The 20,857-nt window shown below is 33.6% G+C and overlaps 1 protein-coding gene across 10 annotated transcripts in view; it reads right to left on the bottom strand.

The window, feature by feature from the left end:
• Positions 1–20,857, bottom strand: part of LOC123549698 (MORN repeat-containing protein 1-like) — a 65,416-nt gene that overhangs the window by 7,211 nt on the left and 37,348 nt on the right. For 3 of the 10 annotated variants that reach the window (XM_053545053.1, XM_053545044.1, XM_053545047.1), the window contains 3 exons: positions 18,288–18,329; positions 12,565–12,618; positions 11,322–11,451 (listed from right to left, as the gene is read on the bottom strand). In XM_053545053.1, coding sequence (XP_053401028.1) covers positions 11,322–11,451; positions 12,565–12,618; positions 18,288–18,329 — 226 coding nt within the window. The other 7 variants (XM_053545048.1, XM_053545049.1, XM_053545046.1 and 4 more) reach the window with 7 other exon arrangements.

The raw sequence follows: 20,857 nt of genomic DNA, 5'->3' as shown, positions 1-20,857 counted from the left end.
TTTACCTCATTCTAAATTATATTAACATAAATATGATGTGACTGTCAAAACCATAATGGTCCAAGAAATATATAATTAGAAACAGTGAATACCTTATTTTTTCCATAATTCCTTTAATTATGATTTCAAAGAAAAACAAATAAATAATGTCCACATTGTAATAAATTTAGTATTTCCTGAAATGAAACAGATATAGTGAAACTGATTACATGCATCTAAATTAACCAGTGCATGGGAATCTGTCACCTGTCTTAAAATACTGCATAGTGATACTAGTAACAACAAATACTGCAACTATCAAATAACTACTACTGCATATCCAATAATATTCCCGCAGTTTTATTTTCGCTAACATTTGCAAACAATACAAATTTGAAAGTCTCTTGAATAACAACCCTGGTTTTCTTCCATTTAAGGAACAACATCAAGAACTAGGTATGACATTCTTCGATAAACCTATATCGAGATTCTCTGGAAGAGGCAAAATAACTTCGAGGTAATGAAATGACTAGCACACCTCATACCTCTTATAGCACAGGCTTTAGTGGATTCTATTAACACGGGTACTAAATAGTGCCTGCGGTACCGGAAGCGAAGTGCCTTCATTCCTCGTCGGCACAGGGGGTACCGCAGGCACTGTTTAGTACCCATGATTATGAAAGACTATTTATAGATGGATTTAATAATCACACACCACAAGAAATAACCACACCAAGTGTGAACAACTTGGAAAACGCCAAATCTACAGTACTATGGTGCATATCAGTTACTTGTAAAAGTCTTATTTCACTCCTCTTCTGTTACTGCTACATGCTTAATGGTCATATTCATAAACTGCCTAAAAAACAAAAAGGACTTATAATAATTTACTGTAATCTATTTTTATCATAGATATACATGTTGAAAATACTCCCCTGCATTCTAAGCACTAATATAGAAACGTCTGATCTATTAAGGAGGTAGGTTACCTTTATATTTGTATGTGCGCATGTCCAACCGGAAGCTAACGTGACGATTTACGACGACGTTTACGACAAACTAAATGTGTTTGTTTATTCATTCTTCTGAAAACAAATCATAGACCTGTCTTCGATCTGACGCTTTATGGTTTAATAATGCAGAAATAATGAATAAATTGCCGCAGAAACGCTTCAAAACAATGTTGCCTTAAAATGACGTCATTGACGTCATGACGTTACGTGTCAGTTACCGCGCAAAATTAATAGCTTTTATCTTGAAAGTACGTAATTCTGTGCATTTTCTTTATTCAAACTATTTTCAAATAACCATTATTTGTTGAAATATTTTTATGAGTCTTTTGCTCTGAAAAATAATCAATATTTTGCTTCTTTTATGTAGTTATATTGAAATGTTATGCGGAATGTAAGAAAATGGATGATGGTAACCAATGTTATTTGGAATATAGTTGGGTGAGAGGTTACTTGTTACGGCCATTTTCAAATAAAAAATCTAGCAGTTTGATTTGTGATACCTATTTTTCAGGTTCCGTTGATAATTTGTTACTTATATACTAAAACTAAGATCTAAAAGTGTTCAAATTTCAGTAGAAAATTGTGGTTTCTTGAATTGAATTGATGTTACCATGGAAACGAAGCCAGTGACCTATGTATCTAAATGTAAAATTCAAAAGCGTTGTCACTAGTCTATTTAAGAAACACAGCTTCGGCTTTTTATTTTCATTTCAACAATATCCATGAGAATAATAGTAGCATGCTGAACGATTTTTCCATGAAAAGTGCCAGACGAGGGGTACTGCTGTAAGTATTCTAAGCTTTGAAATTTGTTTGAATAAATGCAGATAACACGAAAATATAACTTACGTTAGAAATAATATGTTTTAAAGCTACCTCAACTAGAAAGATAATCTTATTCAATATTATTTTATAAGAAATTACGAAAAAAAGCAAGATATAAGCCATTTTAAACATCTATGTTGCCATGGTTACTTTAAACTTTAAGAAAAATAGGGTACCATGTATAGTGCTTGGTATTTTGCTAATAATATTACCCAGATATTCCATGTTGGTCATTAACAGAATGGCACTTAAGCCGTCGAAAACCCCTATTTTTATACATAATTGTTCAAAAATGAGAGAAAATGCGTTACCATGGAAACACGAGCCCCGCGACATATACATTTTAAGCTTATATTAGAAAGCTAACGTGCATGCTAGTAAAAATATAGATTATGCTGACGTGTACGGATATCAATGAAACTAAAATACACTGAAAAGTGTTAAATATCCGTATTTTCCTTCTTCTTTCAATATGAAATACCTTTGGAGGGTCATGTTCTTCAAACCTAGATAAAAATTAAACTTGAAGGGACAGAGACAAACGAAACTGAGATTTTAGCAGTTAAAACTTCATATTACACGAAATACAAAAAGATGCTGCGGTTCAACTAATTTGAATTTACCCTTGTAACAAGGTAACCTACCTCCTTAACTAAATGGCAAGATGACATTATATAAATATCATATGGCAGCGTGTGTGACATTGATATTGTCAACCAGAGGGCAGAATGTCACCCGAGGCGAAAGCCCTCACCTGTAAATAAAAGGGAAGCAGACCTTAACAAAAACCATAACCTGTGAATAAAGGGAAGTACTCGGACCTTAACAAAAACCCTAACCTGTGATTCATGGAAAGCAGACCTTAACAAAACCCTTACCAGTAAAAAAAAAACCCTAACCAGCGATTCATGGAAAGTGGACCTTAACGAAACACTAACCATTAATTCATGAAGTTAACAAAAGCCTTACCATTCCTCATGGAACATGGACTTAACAAAAATCCCATAACCATATTCCTCATGGAACATGGACTTTAACAATTCCATGACATGCTACAAATTCTATGGAACATGGACTTACAAAACCCTACCTAAAATTCCTCATGGAACATGGACTTAACAAAAACCCTAATTCTAACGGACATGGACTTAACAAAAACCTACTGGAACTGGACCTTAACAAAAACCCTAATGGATCATACCTTAACGACCTACCTACATGAGTAAAAGCCTCCCATTCCTCTGGAACATGATTAACAAAAACCCTTACCATTTCCTCATGGAACATGGACTTAACAAAAACCCTTACATTTCCTCATGGAACATGGACTTAACAAAAACCCTTACCATTTCCTCATGGAACATGGACTTAACAAAAACCCTTACAATTTCCTAATGGAACATGGACTTAACAAAAACCCTTACCATTTCCTCATGGAACATGGACTTAACAAAAACCCTTACCATTTCCTAATGGAACATGGACTTAACAAAAACTCTTACCATTTCTTCACGGAACATGGACCTTATCAAATACCCTTACCATTTCCTCATGGATTTAAGTGGACCTTAACAAAAACCCTTACCATTTCCTCATGGATTTAAGTGAACCTTAACAAAAACCCTTACCATTTCCTCATGGATTTAAGTGGACCTTAACAAAAACCCTTACCATTTCCTCATGAAAAGTGGACCTTAACAAAAACCCTTACCATTTCCTCATGGATTTAAGTGGACCTTAACAAAAACCCTTACCATTTCCTCATGAAAAGTGGACCTTAACAAAAACCCTTACCATTTCCTCATGAAAAGTGGACCTTAACAAAAACCCTTACCATTTCCTCATGGAAAGTGGACCTTAACAAAAACCCTTACCATTTCCTCATGAAAAGTGACCTTAACAAAAACCCTTACCATTTCCTCATGAAAAGTGGACTTAACAAAAACCCTTACCATTTCCTCATGAAGTGGAAACAAAACTGATTTCTCATGAAGACTACAAAAACCCTTACCATTCTAGACATGGACCATAACAAAACCTTACCATTTCATGGAAAGTGAACCTTAACAAAAACCCTTACCATTTCCTCATGGAACATGGACCATAACACAAACCCTTACCATTTCCTCATGGAAAGTGGACCTTTATAAAAATCATAACTAGTAATTCATTAAAAACCCTATCCAGACTAATTCAAGGAAAGTGGACCTTCACAAAACCCTAAGTTGAGGGTAATACTAATCAAATAGGCTGTTACAATAAGAAGTAAATGTTGACAACAATATATATATTAAAATTTTGACCTCTTTGTACCAAAATATTAACATACATTTTATACTGTACCTGATATTTTCTAAAAACGAAAAAAAAAAATCTACTACTAAAACTGCCAATATTAGTCACAGTTTATACTACTATTCTTAAAACAATCTCTTGAAACAATACTCTTGTAATTATAAACAATTACACTATAGTTCAAAACACTAACAGTGCACTTCATAACTATCATGGAAATCTATACTTTAATCACAATAGAGTAATTATTATGCACTTAAAATTTGACGTCACGAAAATTTGTAACAATTTTCTATAAATGAATGTAGGATAATTAAGAAATCTACACAATTATTATTTTTGAAAATGGTGTCCCGTTCCATGAAAGAACATGCATTTTTATGCATGGCAATAATAATCTATAAATAACTTGTTTTTTAAGGGTTTTTCAATTGCTGGAGTTAGAGAATACAATTTCAGGAAAAAACAACAACAAACAAAACACTTATCATTACCTGGTTAACAGAACCTTAACATGTTTTTGAATACGCCAAGGACAGCTCAAAATAGCAGATTCCTAATACATTGGTTTCCTTGCAAGCAAGGACTCTGGATAGAATCTTATTACATTTTGTAACCCTTAAGCCCTGAACCTAAGGTTTAATACCTGGTAGTAAAAATACAGTGACAACATAAATTGTGATACTATAACTTATTAACTGTAAGGTATTACAAGCATCTATCACTGGTTGTAGGTATGGAAAGGCATATCTGCCTGAAGGGTTACTGTTATGTTGAAACAGTTACCGGAGAATGATATATTCCAAGGACCACCTACAACCAATGAGAGAGCCTTCAAATTTCTCGTCTTGTACAACATATTCTTCAAATGAAAGAGCAAGTAACTTTCTTTTAAGCACTTATATAATTCTCTTACAGCAGCATATGAATATGAATTTATGCATTTGTTCCTGATTAAAGAGTAGTTTGTAACATGGTGTCCGTTATAGCATAAAAGACATCCTTCACTGCAATAAGACAGCAGGTATAACTATAACATCGGCTAGATTTCTAATTTGTTTCTAGGTGCAACTCCATACAAACCTGTTGAACTATGACATTTTCCATTTTCCGATGTCTCACTTTTCTGTCTGAGCATGTTTAAATAAACAACACTTAAAACATTTTTACCATTCTCTCTTTTTTTTGCTATGCCCATGTTTTGCTGCCAGTAAATTTTCATGCTCTCTGCAATACTATGGCATAATGTAAGTGTTAAAAAAAATTTGATTTGGTAAAATATTTATAATTTAACTGAAAAGGCTACAAGCATTTACCTATTTTACAGCAAGGAAAAACAATATGTCTATCTTTTCTGAATCAACTACCCTTATTTCCTGTACACTAGCACTATCTACTATATCAAAGCAAGCTAGCATAGCTATTTCTCTATTACACTCCATGATACCAACCTTCGAAGACAGTGCATTAACGTCTGGCTTTTGAACTAAAAATATTTAAAAGTAGTGTTAAAAAAAAACACATTTTTAAATGCCCTTGACATACCACTTGTAGAAGAAATTGATTTCTAGCTACCGGCAATTTACAGACAATTAGACGTTTTTCCCAGAAAAGTTGCTAAATTTAGATTCATGCAACTTTAGCGTGGGTAAACAACCTTATTATAATCATGACTGGGGCATGGGAATAATAAAGTCATACAGTTTAAATCCATTTAAAGTATTTTTAAAGCATTTATTTATTTTCAAGAATTGGACAGGATGAATTTTGATGGGAAAAAGATTTCAGAAAGAAATAAGAAGTTGCACATTTTTTTTGCCTATACTGAAAGTTTATAAAAATTTTTTTTAATATTCAGTTATTTAATAGGAATTAATTAACATGTTATCAGTACTTCGTAACTTGTTCTCCACAGCTCAACAACTGCTACCCATACTATGCATAGTGAGGACAAGGATATCAATGAAAGGATATGAAGCAACAGATATCCCCTTGAACTGACACTGACATTATTATTTACCCATAAGCCTTTGTGAGCACCAGTTTCATCAATTTTCATCCAGTAAGCGACAGGATATTTTACTAAATATGAGTGGGCCTCCGTGACCGAGTGGTTAAGGTTGCTGACTTCAAATCACTTGCCCCTCATCGATGTGGGTTCGAACCTCACTCGGGGCATTGAATTCTTCATGTGAGGAAGCCATCCAGCTGCCTTACGGAAGGTCTACCAGGTGCCTGCTCATGATGAAATAATGCATGGAGGGGCACCTGGGGTCTTCCTCCACCATCAAAGCTGGAAAGTCGCCATATTACCTATATTACATTTCCCAACTATTCACATGACTGTTACTTTTACAAGAGATCTTCATATCCTTTCATCATAGTCCTTTAATGTGAGGACAAATAAATCTGTTCAAAACATGAAGAAAAGTTGCTTCCCTTTTGGATAAATCTAACAACCCCTGCTTATCTGAGATCAGACAAACAATAATATTATCATTATTGTAAATCTATCTCATACTTAATTACGTATTAAACAGGAGGAACAACCTATTTCCTGACGTTTAAAGAAGTACTCTCGCATAATGTCATTCCTTCATAGTTATTAATAAAAAATACCCTGAATACAATTTTTAACATCATCTCTCAATCATACTGAGTAAAATGAATGAGCTTTGTGAGTGTAAAATGATAAAATATAAGTTTAAATATTCTGGCCAGTATTCAACACTGCGGACTGTTATTATCTCATCAAACAAAAAAGAAAATTACCCTCAAATGCAATCTAGGGTGAAATAGGGAAATAACCTGTATAAAGATCTTATCCTTCTTAAAAATGATAAAAAGATAACAGTATTTTGTTGATTCAAACATATAGTCTGATTCAAGAATATTCCTGTAATTCATTGATGATCTATAGTTTTCAGACATTTCACAGTATCACAAAAGAATTAAATTTATACATGATATAATGCTATGCATCTGAACGACAAACAGTGATTTATTCAAGAGCAAATCACTAAATGAGATATATTATTTCGATTCTAACACGTTATCAAGGACTTTAAAGTACACCCTTGTCGGCATGCATTAAATATTTGCCCATTTTCAATCGGGTTCTTTTCCAGCGTGCCGCTACGCCGCTTGACGCTATGACGTAATAATTGTGACGTCAGAACAGTGAATTGTTGTTTAATAATTCACTGTTTCAAGCCTTCTTTGTGTAATAGGAAAATGAATCGGATCGTGTTAGAATTAAATATACATAATGCTTTTCTATATAATGCTGCTGTCACATTTTTTGTTTTAAACATGAATTTCATGAATTTCTTTATAAATTCTATTTTGAATATAAAATTCTTTCTTCATACAATTGCCAAAGGTGTGAATACTGGTTAACATAACAGAAAGTATTACTAAATCCATTGTTTTGATTACCTCCCTTTATTGCACTAATGGTAGAACTTCAAGAGCAATATTGAAAGTCGTGCTTTTTTAACCACTAAGTTATGCAATTAACAACACCTATTTGGACCAGCAGCTTAATCTGTTTTTAACATGAAATTTAGAGGCTTATGAAACTTTGATATTTACTCAAAACAAGAGGGCCAAGATGGCCCTAAGTCGCTCACCTGAGTTACACAAAATAACAGTATAAACATGTTTACCCAGTGATTTCATGAAGATAAAATTTATATTCTGACCAATTTTCATTAAGATTGGACCAAAAAACGTGGCCTCTTGAGTGTAAACAAGCTTATTCTTTGATTTGACCTGGTGCCCTAGTTTTTGACCCTACATTACCCAGATAAAAATTCATACGATATTTCATGCACACAAACATTCTGACCAAGTTTCATGCACATCAAATGAACAACAGTGTTAACAAGCTTTTCCTTTTATTTGACCAGTTGACCTAGTTTTTGACCCTGTATGGCCCAGTTTCGAACTTAGCCTAGGAATCATAAAGATAAACATTCTGACTAAGTTTCATGAAGATAGGGTCATAAATGTGGCCTCAAGAGTGTTAACAAGCTTTTCCTTTGATTTGACCGGGTGACCTACTGGTAGTTTTTGACCCCATATGACCCAGTTTCGAATCTGGCCTAGAAATCATCAAGATTAACATTCCGACCAAGATTGATGAAGATAGGGTCATAAATGTGGCCTCTAGGTTGTCAACAAGCTTTTCCTTCGATTTGACCTGATGACCTAGTTTTTGACCCGACAGGATCCAGTTTCGATCCAGGCCTAGAAATCATCAAGATAATCATTCTGTGCAAGTTTGTATCAAATCAAAGCATAAATAAAACCTCTATATGGCTGAAAGGGCCAAACTAGAAAATTCCAGAACCCATGATGGAATCCAGTCGGTTTTGGAAAGGAACTGAGATCTTACTGTGACGTAAGTTTTAAGTTGTGTGTAAGTGTTGTTAAAATCAAATATAAAATGTCACTTCTATCATGTTCACAAGGTAAAAATTAACAAATTTTGGCTCTTTCAGGGGTCAATCAGGGGCCGTAACTCCAGAACCTATGACTGGATCTGACAGATTCATCATGGAATCCAAGATTTATTGTTGTTGAAGATATTTTGCTAGTTTGTATCAAATCAAACCATAAAAGAAGTCTCTATATGGGTTCAAAAGCCGAAATAGCAAATTTTGGCCCTTCAAGAGGCCATAACTCTAGAACCCATGATGGGATCTGGCCAGTTTTCGAAAGGAACTGAGATATTATGCCAATACAAGTTGTGTGCAAGTTTGATTAAAGTTGATTGCAAAATGTGGTCTCTATCGTGTTCACAAGCTAAAAACAGCAAATTTTGGCCCTTTAATGGGCCATAACTCTGGAACTTAAGATGGGATCTGGCCAGTTTTTGAAAGGAACCGAGATATTATGCCAATATAAGTTGTGTGCAAGTTTGAATACAGTTGATTGCAATATGTGGTCTCTATCGTGTTCACAAGCCAAAATTTGGCCATTACTCTGGAACCCAAGACGGGATCTGGCCAGTTTTTGAAAGGAACCGAGATTATAATTATGCCAATACAAGCTGTGTGCAAGTTTGATTAAACTGATAGCAAAATGTGGTCTCTATCGTGTTCACAAGAAATTGTGAACGGATGACAGACAAAATGCAATCACAAAAGCTCACCTTGTCAATACGTGACAGGTGAGCTAAAAAAAACAACACAAAGATATTGTTAGTCAGAAACTGAATGTTAAATCACAGCATTTGGTTTAAGTATTACCAAAGCCACCCAACTTCAACATACAAGACAGATTTCCAGTAAGTCATTCTATTTTCTAACCCTTACACTGCTAAATTTTTATAATGAACTTGTCCATCTTTCAATTTGGACAGTACCATTAACTGTTAAAAGGAATGCTTACCAAAAAGATACTTAACTGAATGGTGAACAGTGCAGATCTTGATCAGACTGCACAGATGTGCAGGCTGATCATGATCTACACTGGTCCCAAAGGCAGAATCAATCGTGTCCTGCATCATAAGGGCTAAAAGCATTTGTTCTGCCCTTGAGTTTGGGCATACACCAATATAACAAAATTAATTAAACAATAAAATAACATAGTAAAGATGCAAGCTAAAATCCTTGCTAACATTCCTTTCAATATTGTGGTCTCCGTTAACAGATACAATACTATTACAATTCAACTCATACAGGCAAACAAACAAACATTTTCCCAAACCCTTCAAACAAGTGTTCTTATACATACTTTCTTTTCCTAAAATACATTGCAAAATCATAAGAAAGGTTATTGTGGTATTCAACAGTACAAATTTCTTATAAAAATAAGTAAAAGTATTTCTAAGAAAGGTTTAAGTAGTCAGTTATAATTCTTTAGACCTACAATAGATGCACATAATGCTCTCAGTTTTACCATATTAGAACAATACCATTATAACATTGTTCATGTCCTGGAATATTTTTCTAAACTTGTAGAGTAGTTTTCTGAAATATTAATTAAAAGAACATTGTTCTGCTTTGGTGCCCGACCTCACAGAAAGAGTCCATAGAAGATAGGAACCAATACCTTATTTTCTACTGCCATAATGATTTTTTCTTTGAGTTAAAGTGAAATGAACAATGGAATTAATATGATCTGCAAATCCATGAACTAGCGATTCATGGTTAAATCATTTACATCTGAAAAAAATCATTTCTTGTATTTACATTACATTCTCTTTCCATTTGTAAACAGTTTGTTTTTTTCAACAACTGCACAATATCAGTTGTATTTAACATAAGAGTAAACTCGATAGCCATTCAGTTAACCAGACAGAAAGACAGCAGCACATTATCATAATAATGTGGCGTTACCGTAACTTTAGTGCCTTTCCTTTAGCGATTCATACAAAATGAATGTGATAACTTTCAATAGAACAAATAGGGAGAATGTAAATTTTAACTTTTGACTGTTCTGTCTATACCAGGGTTTTTTTTCAGAATAGCCTGCACCCATTCCAAATAGTCAAGAACACAATGCTTCTGACTTATAGTCCGAGCAGAATGTTTGGAGCAGTTAATAGAATATGTTTTAATTTAATCATATTTTATTGCTTCTGAACACATAATACATAGCACATATACATAATAAGTAACAAAAGCAAATGGGTTGGGCTACAAGTTATTGCAACATTAGAAGTCAGCCCTTCCCAAGAATAGAATATGTGATATATAACTGAGGAATGTTCACCACTAACAGTCTCAAAAACACATCATTTCTTCTTCATATTCCTATATTATATTTTTGATACTTAAAGTACTAAATGTGTTTACCTTTAAATGTTTTTATTATGATGAAAAAGATGTTGCTAATGATTTTAAAGATAACTGCAAAGCAGTTAAAAAGACAGAAAGAAGTGATGCTGATTCTAATACTTAAGCAAAGAACAATTTACTAGTTATGATTTAGAATAATGACTAGGATGATGCTGATGGTGCTGCTACTGCTGATGATGATGATGACAATGAAGAAGATGATGATCAGAATTTCCCCAGAATTGTTCTACAGATGTTTAGTGTTCACTACCTTTGCACACTGCACAGGAAATTAAAATATTAGTCCATGACTGATGCCATTATACAACCTAATTTATAAAACTGTTACCAGTATCTGGTTAGTTGTTGGAAAAATCTTAATATATTTTTTTCTTTCCAAAGAAAAATATGCTTTACTTACTTTGGTTTTACTTCTTTGGGTTTCTTTTCTCTCTTTGGCTTTTTCAACTTGATTAATATAAATGCTGGTTCTAACGTTTTATCCATGAAAGGTGGGTTAGTCACATCATGCACCATAATGACATATTCACCTGAAATACAGTCATACATATTTTTACTGGCCTGAAGGGTCTAGTTTCCTCCTACCAAGACAATATCTAAAAAAAACATGTTTTTGTTTAAACAAGAGGGCCATGAAGGCCCTGTATCGCTCACCTGACCTATTGACCTAAAGATCATCAAGATTAACACTCTGACCAAGTTTCATTAAGGTATGGTCATAAATGTGGCCTCTAAAGTGTTAACTAGCTTTTCCTTTGATTTGACCTGGTGACCCAGTTTTTAATCCTACATGACCCAGATTCAAACTGAACCTTGAGATCATCAAGATTAACATTCTTACCAGGTTTCATGAAGATACAGTCATAAATGTCGCTTCTAGAGTGTTAACAAGCTTTTCCTTTGATTTGACCTGGTGACCTAGTTTTTGACCCAGATGACCCAATATCGAACTTGTCCAAGATTTTATTGAGGGTAACATTCTGACCAAGTTTCATTAAAATTGGGCCAAAATTTTGACCTCTAGAGTGTTAACAAGCTTTTCCTTTGATTTGACGTGGTGACCTAGTTTTTGAACCCAGATGACCCGATATCAAATTCGCCCAAGATTTTATTGAGGTTAACATTCTGACCAAGTTTCATTAAGATTGGGCCAAAATTTTGACCTCTAGAGTGTTAACAAGTTTTTCCTTTGATTTGACGTGGTGACCTAGTTTTTGAACCCAGATGACCCAATATCGAACTCATCCAAGATTTTATTAAGAGTAACATTCTGACCAAGTTTCATTAAGATTGGGCCAAAATTGTGACCTCTATAGTGTTAACAGTCAAACTGTTGACGACGACAGACGGGGACGATGACAGACACGGGGCGATCACAAAAGCTCACCTTTGAGCACTTCGTGCTCAGGTGAGCTAAAAACGCACATATCTTGAAGATCAGGAAATAATATTCAATTTTATATGTACTTATTTTTTAAGCATCTTCATTAAGAGGATTGCTAAATTTGCAAACAGTCAGTGATTCTCTAGTTTCAGTAACACAGCTTTCAAATCATCATCAGAAATGTTAAGGTACTTCAAACATTATCAATAGTATAACAACATTTTGCAAGAATGCCCTGTGTAAGTTTAGCTATACTTACCAATCCTTGCAAATCTTTCGTCATGTGCTGCTCTATTCATTCTCTTTGCCTCTACTGCAAACAGAATACATAAATATTGTTAGCAACTTAAATGGGAAGCTAAACAGTCCCTGTTATCAGAGTTCTCCAACTGTTACCAATATAACTGTCTTCCTGTTGCCTAGCAACAAGATGATACCAGCTTTTTTGTAGGCTAGTATAAAAATATTTTCATCTGCGTAGTATACCAGTAATGTTTTCCTTAACCTGTTATTTTTTTGTTCTTCACATGCTTGTAAATCTCAAAGCAGTTGTAAAAGAAATACCTGACCAGTCAGTGCTATGTATGTAACTGAAGAATCAGACATCTGCTGTGTGGGTGGCATGGTTACTAAAGGTAACAGTTCAGAAAACTCTGATACACTGGAACTTAAATTTTCTATTACAACATACATGTATATTTCAATAATATTATGTAGTATAATTTTCATACTACCACATTTTACACCAAAAATACATTAAACATATACCATAAAAAAGTAATTACTGGAGTTGAAAATAAAGAAAAACATTTCAACAAATAAAAATTCTATTTCATCATACTGCAGTATTTGCAATTTTATATAAAGGATATTTCAAAAATCTCAATGAAATTATTAAAAGTATTTTAAACACAAAGTTTTTGCGAATTTGACAATAAGTTGATGATTTTTATGTGATTACAACACATACAAGATACAAGTATGTATAAACAATCATGTCCATTCCCATTACAACCTTCACCCCTTTTCTACAGTTACCATAGTGATTTACATTCACTCACTTGACCTTACAGCTTTACCTCAGTCATAACTTTTGTGAATATTCAAATATTTGAAAATCACAACTACTGAAAATTATATTAATCTATTATGACCTTGAATGCACTGGTGGAAACCAAGAGATTATGACCTTGAAGACACTGGTAAAACCCATAAGTTCAAGACTATTAGTGATTTTCTGATGAAAATGATAATTTAATATAATAATTTAACAAAAAAATTCAGAAGAATATAAATGTCTGATTATGAAAAAGGTGAGTTATCTCCCCTTTCCTCTCCTGACACCATAATATTGTACTTAGAACATGTCATTAGTGTGTGCTGTCATGTAAAAAGTGTATCCTGTAGGATACACAACTGTAAATATCGTTCTTGATTGATTCAAGTTCGTTTTTCTATACCTTTGCACTGTACTTGCTAAACAATCTCTGAAGTCTTTGGATATTGTAATTTTCAGTCAGAAGGATCTTTTGTTAGTTTAAAACAAGACAACATACATGACATAATATGTTGTTATTTTTTCTAGTTTTTAATCATGCACCAAAAAGAATCAAATTTAATCATCTAATAAATCCTTTAAAATTAGTAGAAAAAAATATACTGTGAACTGAATGAACTATTAACACTTTCACCAAGTATAATTGTGCAAGCGAAAACAATCAGAACATATTAAACAATGTAATGTAATCATATTAAAGTGACAATAAATTTTTTAATTAACATACATATTTTACTACATTTTACCCTCATATGATTCATTTTCTGTTTCGTTTTCTGAAAACAGTATGTAAAACTATTGATTTTGTTTTCCATTGATTAAATATTAACTGATATGTTACCTAACCTAATGACAAAATATACTAAAGAGATAATATCATCAGATGATCAGTAGGGAATTTCCACTACTTTCACGCTATTTTTTTACATCTCCGAAACTGATAATAAAACTCAAATATGTATTTTGATAAACTATCTAAATATATAAACATGTAACACCTGTCCTACTGTATTCAAGGTAAAATTACATGTACGGAAATTGTAATGTTTTATACCTTAATCATACAGCATTAGTAGTTCCAGTTTCAGAGACTTTGTAAAATATCAATAAATTAAATGTACATGTCAATAAAATTATTTCCCTTTAATGGAAAAAAAATTCCAGCATTAACATAATATTAGTGCCACTTTGAAGGTGCTGTAAAATTTTCATATCATGAGAAATAAATGCCTGCATTAGACAGGGCAATATATAAGATCAAAGCCTTGAGATGTCTGGTGGTTGCGGGTTTTGCTAGAGTTATTTTCATTTTAAATGCTAATCTATAAATATACATGTATAAGAAACAAATACTAATGTGCTCATATCTAAGATAAACTCTGCCTGACCTTACATAACAGCTGGAAGTCAGTGATGTAACAATGGCTGAATACTAACCATTGACAGATCTTATATCATCTGAATGGCCAGTGTGAATGGATAGAGGATGAATAAGAACTGCTTGATCATTGATAATTCATCCGCATTGTTCATGAATGGCACTACTTTGTGTAGCACATGAACAAATTACTTTGGATGTGATTTGGAATCAAATAAAGATGCTACATGATTGTCAGAAATACACTTAACTTTGGTAGCGGGATAAACCCGCAACCAAAAAATCTCTTGCCCAGTCCTTACAGACTGTATGTGCATTCTGGTATGATAATGATTTTATAGGCCAGAATAATAGGGCCTTTTAACAGGAATCAAGTAATTTTAATTGAAATCAAGTAATTTTAATAGCACTCAAGTAATTTTAATTGAAATCAAGTAATTTTAATAGCAATCAAGTAATTAACCCCTGTAAAGTGCAGCAAACTATAAATTATGCAAGAATCAAAGCACTTCAACCACTCTATCTTAAATCTGTGCAAAAACATACTGGATCCTATTACAGAAAATCTTGATCTTCTCAAAGCATCTGTATACGAAAACATATCATTTATACATCATACCATATTTGTTCTAATCAGTATAAATTTCCTCTAATAAAATACCACTTTTCTAATAAATGAACAAGTCCTTTAATCAAACAAAACAACAGCAATTTACCGGAAATAATAAACACAAAATATATGTTCAATATCAAATGCTCATCCCTAAAACGTTAAGAGTAATTGCAAAACTCCAATTTTTGATTTTTAACAATAGACATTTTTTTTCTTTATTTTTTCTTTCATAAATTAACGCATAAAAAGTTTGATGTGTTTTCTGCAAACTAAAACTCTGTGAGGCAAACTATTAGCATACTTAAATACTCAAAGAAGATATATAAATGGGAAAGAATACATTGTGTAATTGTTTAGAAACTGTGAATAATTATTCATCAATTTGTTAGAAAGACCCTTCTGACATACACATTTAACAACTTTTCAGTCGCAAAGCATCTGTAAACAAAGGGATTCAGCAGAAATAAGAACTCTGTACATGTTAGCATTTTAACATACGAGCCGAGCCAAGAAAAAACCAACATAGTGCATTTGCTACCAGCATGAATCCAGATCAGCCTGCGCATCTGCGCAGTCTGGTCAGGATCCATGCTGTTCGCTAACGGTTTCTATAATTGCAATACGCTTTGAAAGCGAACAGCATGGATCCTGACCAGACTGCGTGGATGTGCAGGCTGGTCTGGATCCATGCTGGTCACAAATGCACTATGTTGGTTTTCTTATGGCGCGGCTCATTTTTATAACACATGGAGGGATATGCATGTGACACATTACAGGAATATGTGAATAATTATTCTCTAATATGTTAAAAAAGAAAGGCGCATTCATCGTCATACTTAGTCCGGCAATAGAATAACGACTTTTCATGCGCATAGCATCTGAAATAATGGTCAGAGAGAGAGCTGATAAATATGTGAGTATATGGAACAGGAAGTAAAAGAACTAATATTAGTAAAATATCATTTTATGAGCATTAAACGCAGAAAGCATTAAGTCTAACTGAACATGAAATGGTTTAATAACTGTAATCACCAGTAAGTCTATTATTCCCTAAATTCTTTTGATTTCATTAGCATATTAACCTTTAGCTTGCTGCCGGCAAGTGATTCTGCCTTTGCGACCAGTGCAGACCAAAATGCTGATCATGGTCTGCACTGTTCGCTATTCAGGCAGTAAATTTTCATTGAACACCCCTTCGAATAATAAATGGTATTGCCCAAACTGAATGATGGACTAGTCCATTTTAGAAATGTTTTGGCCAAAATGGCTAATTTATGCAGTCTTGATGTCAGTTTCTGCCTAAATGCTTCATAAAAATGATAATACCAGTATATCAAATAATGATGTGTAAATATTTTGTGGAACTAAACAAGGAAGCTTAAATATCTATGTATATCCATTTAATAACCTGATACAAGGTCATCATGAATACAAGGTCACCATGAAAACTGCTGGAGAGCAGCCCATCTTTCAGTTTCAGTTTAAATTTCCCAATTTACAGTCTAGACTGTTATTTTTGGACTTTTTCCTTACAGAATATCTAACATCATATTGCAGATATGAATTTAACTAAAATGGACAATTTTTTATCTCTTTTTTTTTTTTTCTTCATATAACAGGAATAAGTGAAGAAAAACAAGAGCTGTCTCCACAGGATGACACATGCCCCCGATGGCACTTTGAATGAATAGTTATGGCCGATGTTAGAGTTTAGGACCTTTGACCTATGGACCTGGGTCTTGCGCGCGACATGTCGTCTTACTGTACCACACATTCATGCGTAGTTGTTTTAAAATCCATGCATGAATGACAAAGATATGGACCGGACATGCCCATTATTGCACTATCATGAAATATGACCTTTAACGTCTAAGTGTGACCTTGACTTTTGAGCTACGAACCTGGGTCTTGCGCGCGACACATTGTCTTACTGTGGTACACATTCATGCCCAATAATTTTAAAATCCATGCATGAATGACAAAGATATGGACCGGAAACGCCCATCAATGTACTATCATGAAATATGACCTTTAACGTCTAAGTGTGACCTTGACCTTTGAGCTACAGACCTGGGTCTTGCGCGCGACACGTCGTCTTACTGTGCCACACATTTATGCGTAGTTACTTGAAAATCCATCCATGGATGACAAAGATATGGACCGGACAAGCCTATCAATGCACTATCATGAAAAATGACCTTTAACGTCTAAGTGTGACCTTGACCTTTGAGCTACGGACCTGGGTCTTGCGCGTGACAAGTCGTCTTACTGTGGTACACATTCATGCCAAGTTATTTGAAAATCGATCCATGGATGACAAAGATATGGACCGGACACGAAAATTGCGGGCAGACCCACAGACCGACAGACAGTTCAAAAACTATATGCCTCCCTTCGGGGGCATAAAAATGCTTTTGGATTTTAATTAATCAGAATTATTATGAATTTTCATACTGAAAGAAAGCCTGTGATTTAAAAATATGTCTAAACTTGACACTTCCTAGTATGCTTACCATTTTACTTCCTTTTTTACCATTTAATTAATGGGTAAAGGGAGATAACAAATTTCTGCATGCCTGGTGTAAACAGTATTTTAGTATAAACTACCCTTACCATAAAATCTGTCTTAAAAGTTTCTGGTCAGATACATTTTTGTCATTTCAAAACACAGGTATACTTTAATATGTGCCCTTTGAAAGTTGTTAAACTGGTACAAAGTGGAAACAGAGGAAGAAAATACCACTTGTGGCCTGTATTGATCAGGAAGTTTACATTCCCCTTGATTTGTTTATTAGAATACTTTTCAGACCATTGATTTAAAGAAACTTTTATCACAAAGGATCATCTATCAAGAAAAATGTATCCGACCATTTCTAGGGAAGGATAAATGATAAAATGGAACTCTGTTGTTTTTTTTATAAAATGTTGACATACAAAGTCCAGCAACACTTTTTTTCTTGTATCGTAAATTTTCATCTGAAAAATTCACATTTCAATTTAATAAAGGCTGATACAATTTACTTCACTGAATTACAGAAAATGAGGAAAATGTGTTTTTTCTAAAATAAATATCTAGATATAAATAAGATAGAAAAGCATTTCTTAGTGAAGACTCATTCATGTAAAACATTCTCTATGCAGCATTCTAATGAGATATTTTGAAATTATATGAAATACATTTAAATATTACAAAATAAGAAGCAAAAAGCTTGAGGAATTCATTTAACTAATATCAAGGTAACGGACCGGTAATGACAAAACAATTCTGCATTTTCAGTTTTTTTCTGTATACGATTTTAGTAATCTACAGTTGTTACCGTATATTTTTGCTTATAAGACGCATTATTAGGAGTCATATTTACAGTTCAAAGAGTGGGGAGCGTCTTATAAGCATGTACTACAAAAAATTAAAAGAAAAAGAAACCCCAGATTGCATGTCCAATGTTGGGGTGCGTCTTATAAGCGAAAATATACGGTATGAAAAATGACTTCTGGTTGCAGCCGAATGATGCCCAGACTGCATAATGAAAATACATAATGGCATGGACAATGCCGATTGTCATTATAGGTCTACTACCTAGATTCAAATATGACTGGTACACCTTCCAGTATAAAGAATCACCATGACTGATGTCAATCCACATCATCAAATGCATTGATTTTGCAGCCAAATAAAATCTTTTTAACAGAAATATAGTGAAAAAGGGGTACAGCAGTATTGTACCCTTAGGCTAATGAGGTCAAATTTAAATCCTGCTAAAAAACTGAATGCATCACAGATGCCTCTGATGGCTTATAAATCAGTATTCATTTATATGTGCTTATCTTTGCTCTTTTATAAATTTTCAATAAAGCTGCACTGTGTCATATTAGAATTCAAATAACCAATAGTTTCGGCATACTGAAATTTAATAAAATCACTCAGTTATATGCATACTGAACAACTCCATCAGAACTAATCCTCACAAATTATGCGATCAGACATGTAACTGAAGTAGTATGGTGAAATTTCAGTAAAACAAGAAAAACTATTGGTTATGTTCTATATGAAGCTTGCAAAAAATTTTTAATGTAAAATACAAGTTATTTTGAAAAAGTTACTCTACAGTGTGCAGAAAGATATATACGATATAATACCAAAAGTGACTTACTTACAGAAGAAAATTAATTTCCAAACAAAAGTATTGCTATTAGATTACTGATCCATTAGTGTATGTTAGGTATAACATTATTTTACAAACAGTCAATGACAATCCATAACTAACTGTTAACTTCCCAACATTAAGATTATGGACACAAAGCCATTGTTCAAATGGCCATCTAGATTCCATGCCTGGCTGGGAATCAAGTTCAATACTCCTGTATTGAACCATGTAGGCTTAAGCTTGACCCACCATAGCAAAAGCTTGGCCCACTGTGGTAAAAGCTTGGCCAACTGTGGCAAAAGCTTGGCCCACTGTGGAAAAAGCTTAGCCCACTGAGGTAAAAGCTTGGCCCACTGTGGCAAAAGCTTGGCCCACTGTGGGAAAAGCTTAGCACACTGTGGCAAAGCTTAGCCCACTGTGGCAAGTCCTTGGCCCACTGTGACAAGTGCTTGGCCCACTGCGGCAAAAACTTAGTCCACATACTGTGGCAAGTCCTTGGCCCACTTTGGCAAAAGCTTAGCCTACTGTGGCAAGAGCTTGGCCCAATGTGGCAAAAGCTTGACCAAGTGTTGCAAAAGCTTGGCCCAGTATGGCAAAAGCTTGGCCCATTGTGACAAAACCTTAACCATAAAACGGCCAATTAAACAATATAAACAGTCAATGTTGTTCTGCCCCCTCCATTGGAATTTTCAAAGTTTCAAGATAACTTATTTTTTATACAATATATCTGTATGAAAGTCACTTTCAGTAGAATGAAATGAACACTACCTGGATCTGTATTGAAATACAACAAAAATAATGATAGAATTAATCATCAGAAAGAATAAACAATTCTAAAAACATAAATAAGATAATTTAATGCTAATGGAAATCTACTGGTAACAAAACAAGAACACAGAATTATCAATTACAACAGAGCAGATGAAATCAGAAAAAAAACATGGTTTATAACAGAGCTAATATTTTTAGAAAGTATTAGTATGCAAGTACCACCAAATAACATAAACTTAATGGTCAGTTTTCCTTTTATTTCTGATTGTAAAATACATGTGATATAAATTTCATGGGTTTGGCCAAAATTGCTATTTTTTTTAAGAATTTGTATTCATTGATTTAAATTTTACAGACAAAAATAATGAGAATTTGATTTGTCCATCAGGATGTGATTTCGAGGACTGACACAATGCAGTCGAAGTCTATGATAATTCATGACCCAGGAACGTTAATCATTTCAATGTACATAATCAACAGTCAATAGGTTTTAACATTTGCATACAGATACTTTCAAGGTAATAAACAAGACACAAATTTTATTAACTTACATTAATAAATCAATTGTTCTACATTGCAACTTAAAAT

The sequence above is a fragment of the Mercenaria mercenaria genome, chromosome 6, assembly GCF_021730395.1.
Source record: "Mercenaria mercenaria strain notata chromosome 6, MADL_Memer_1, whole genome shotgun sequence".
NCBI classification, from domain to species: domain Eukaryota; kingdom Metazoa; phylum Mollusca; class Bivalvia; order Venerida; family Veneridae; genus Mercenaria; species Mercenaria mercenaria.
Note: the sequence above shows the minus strand (reverse complement) of the source record. Positions and strands in the feature narration are given on the sequence as shown.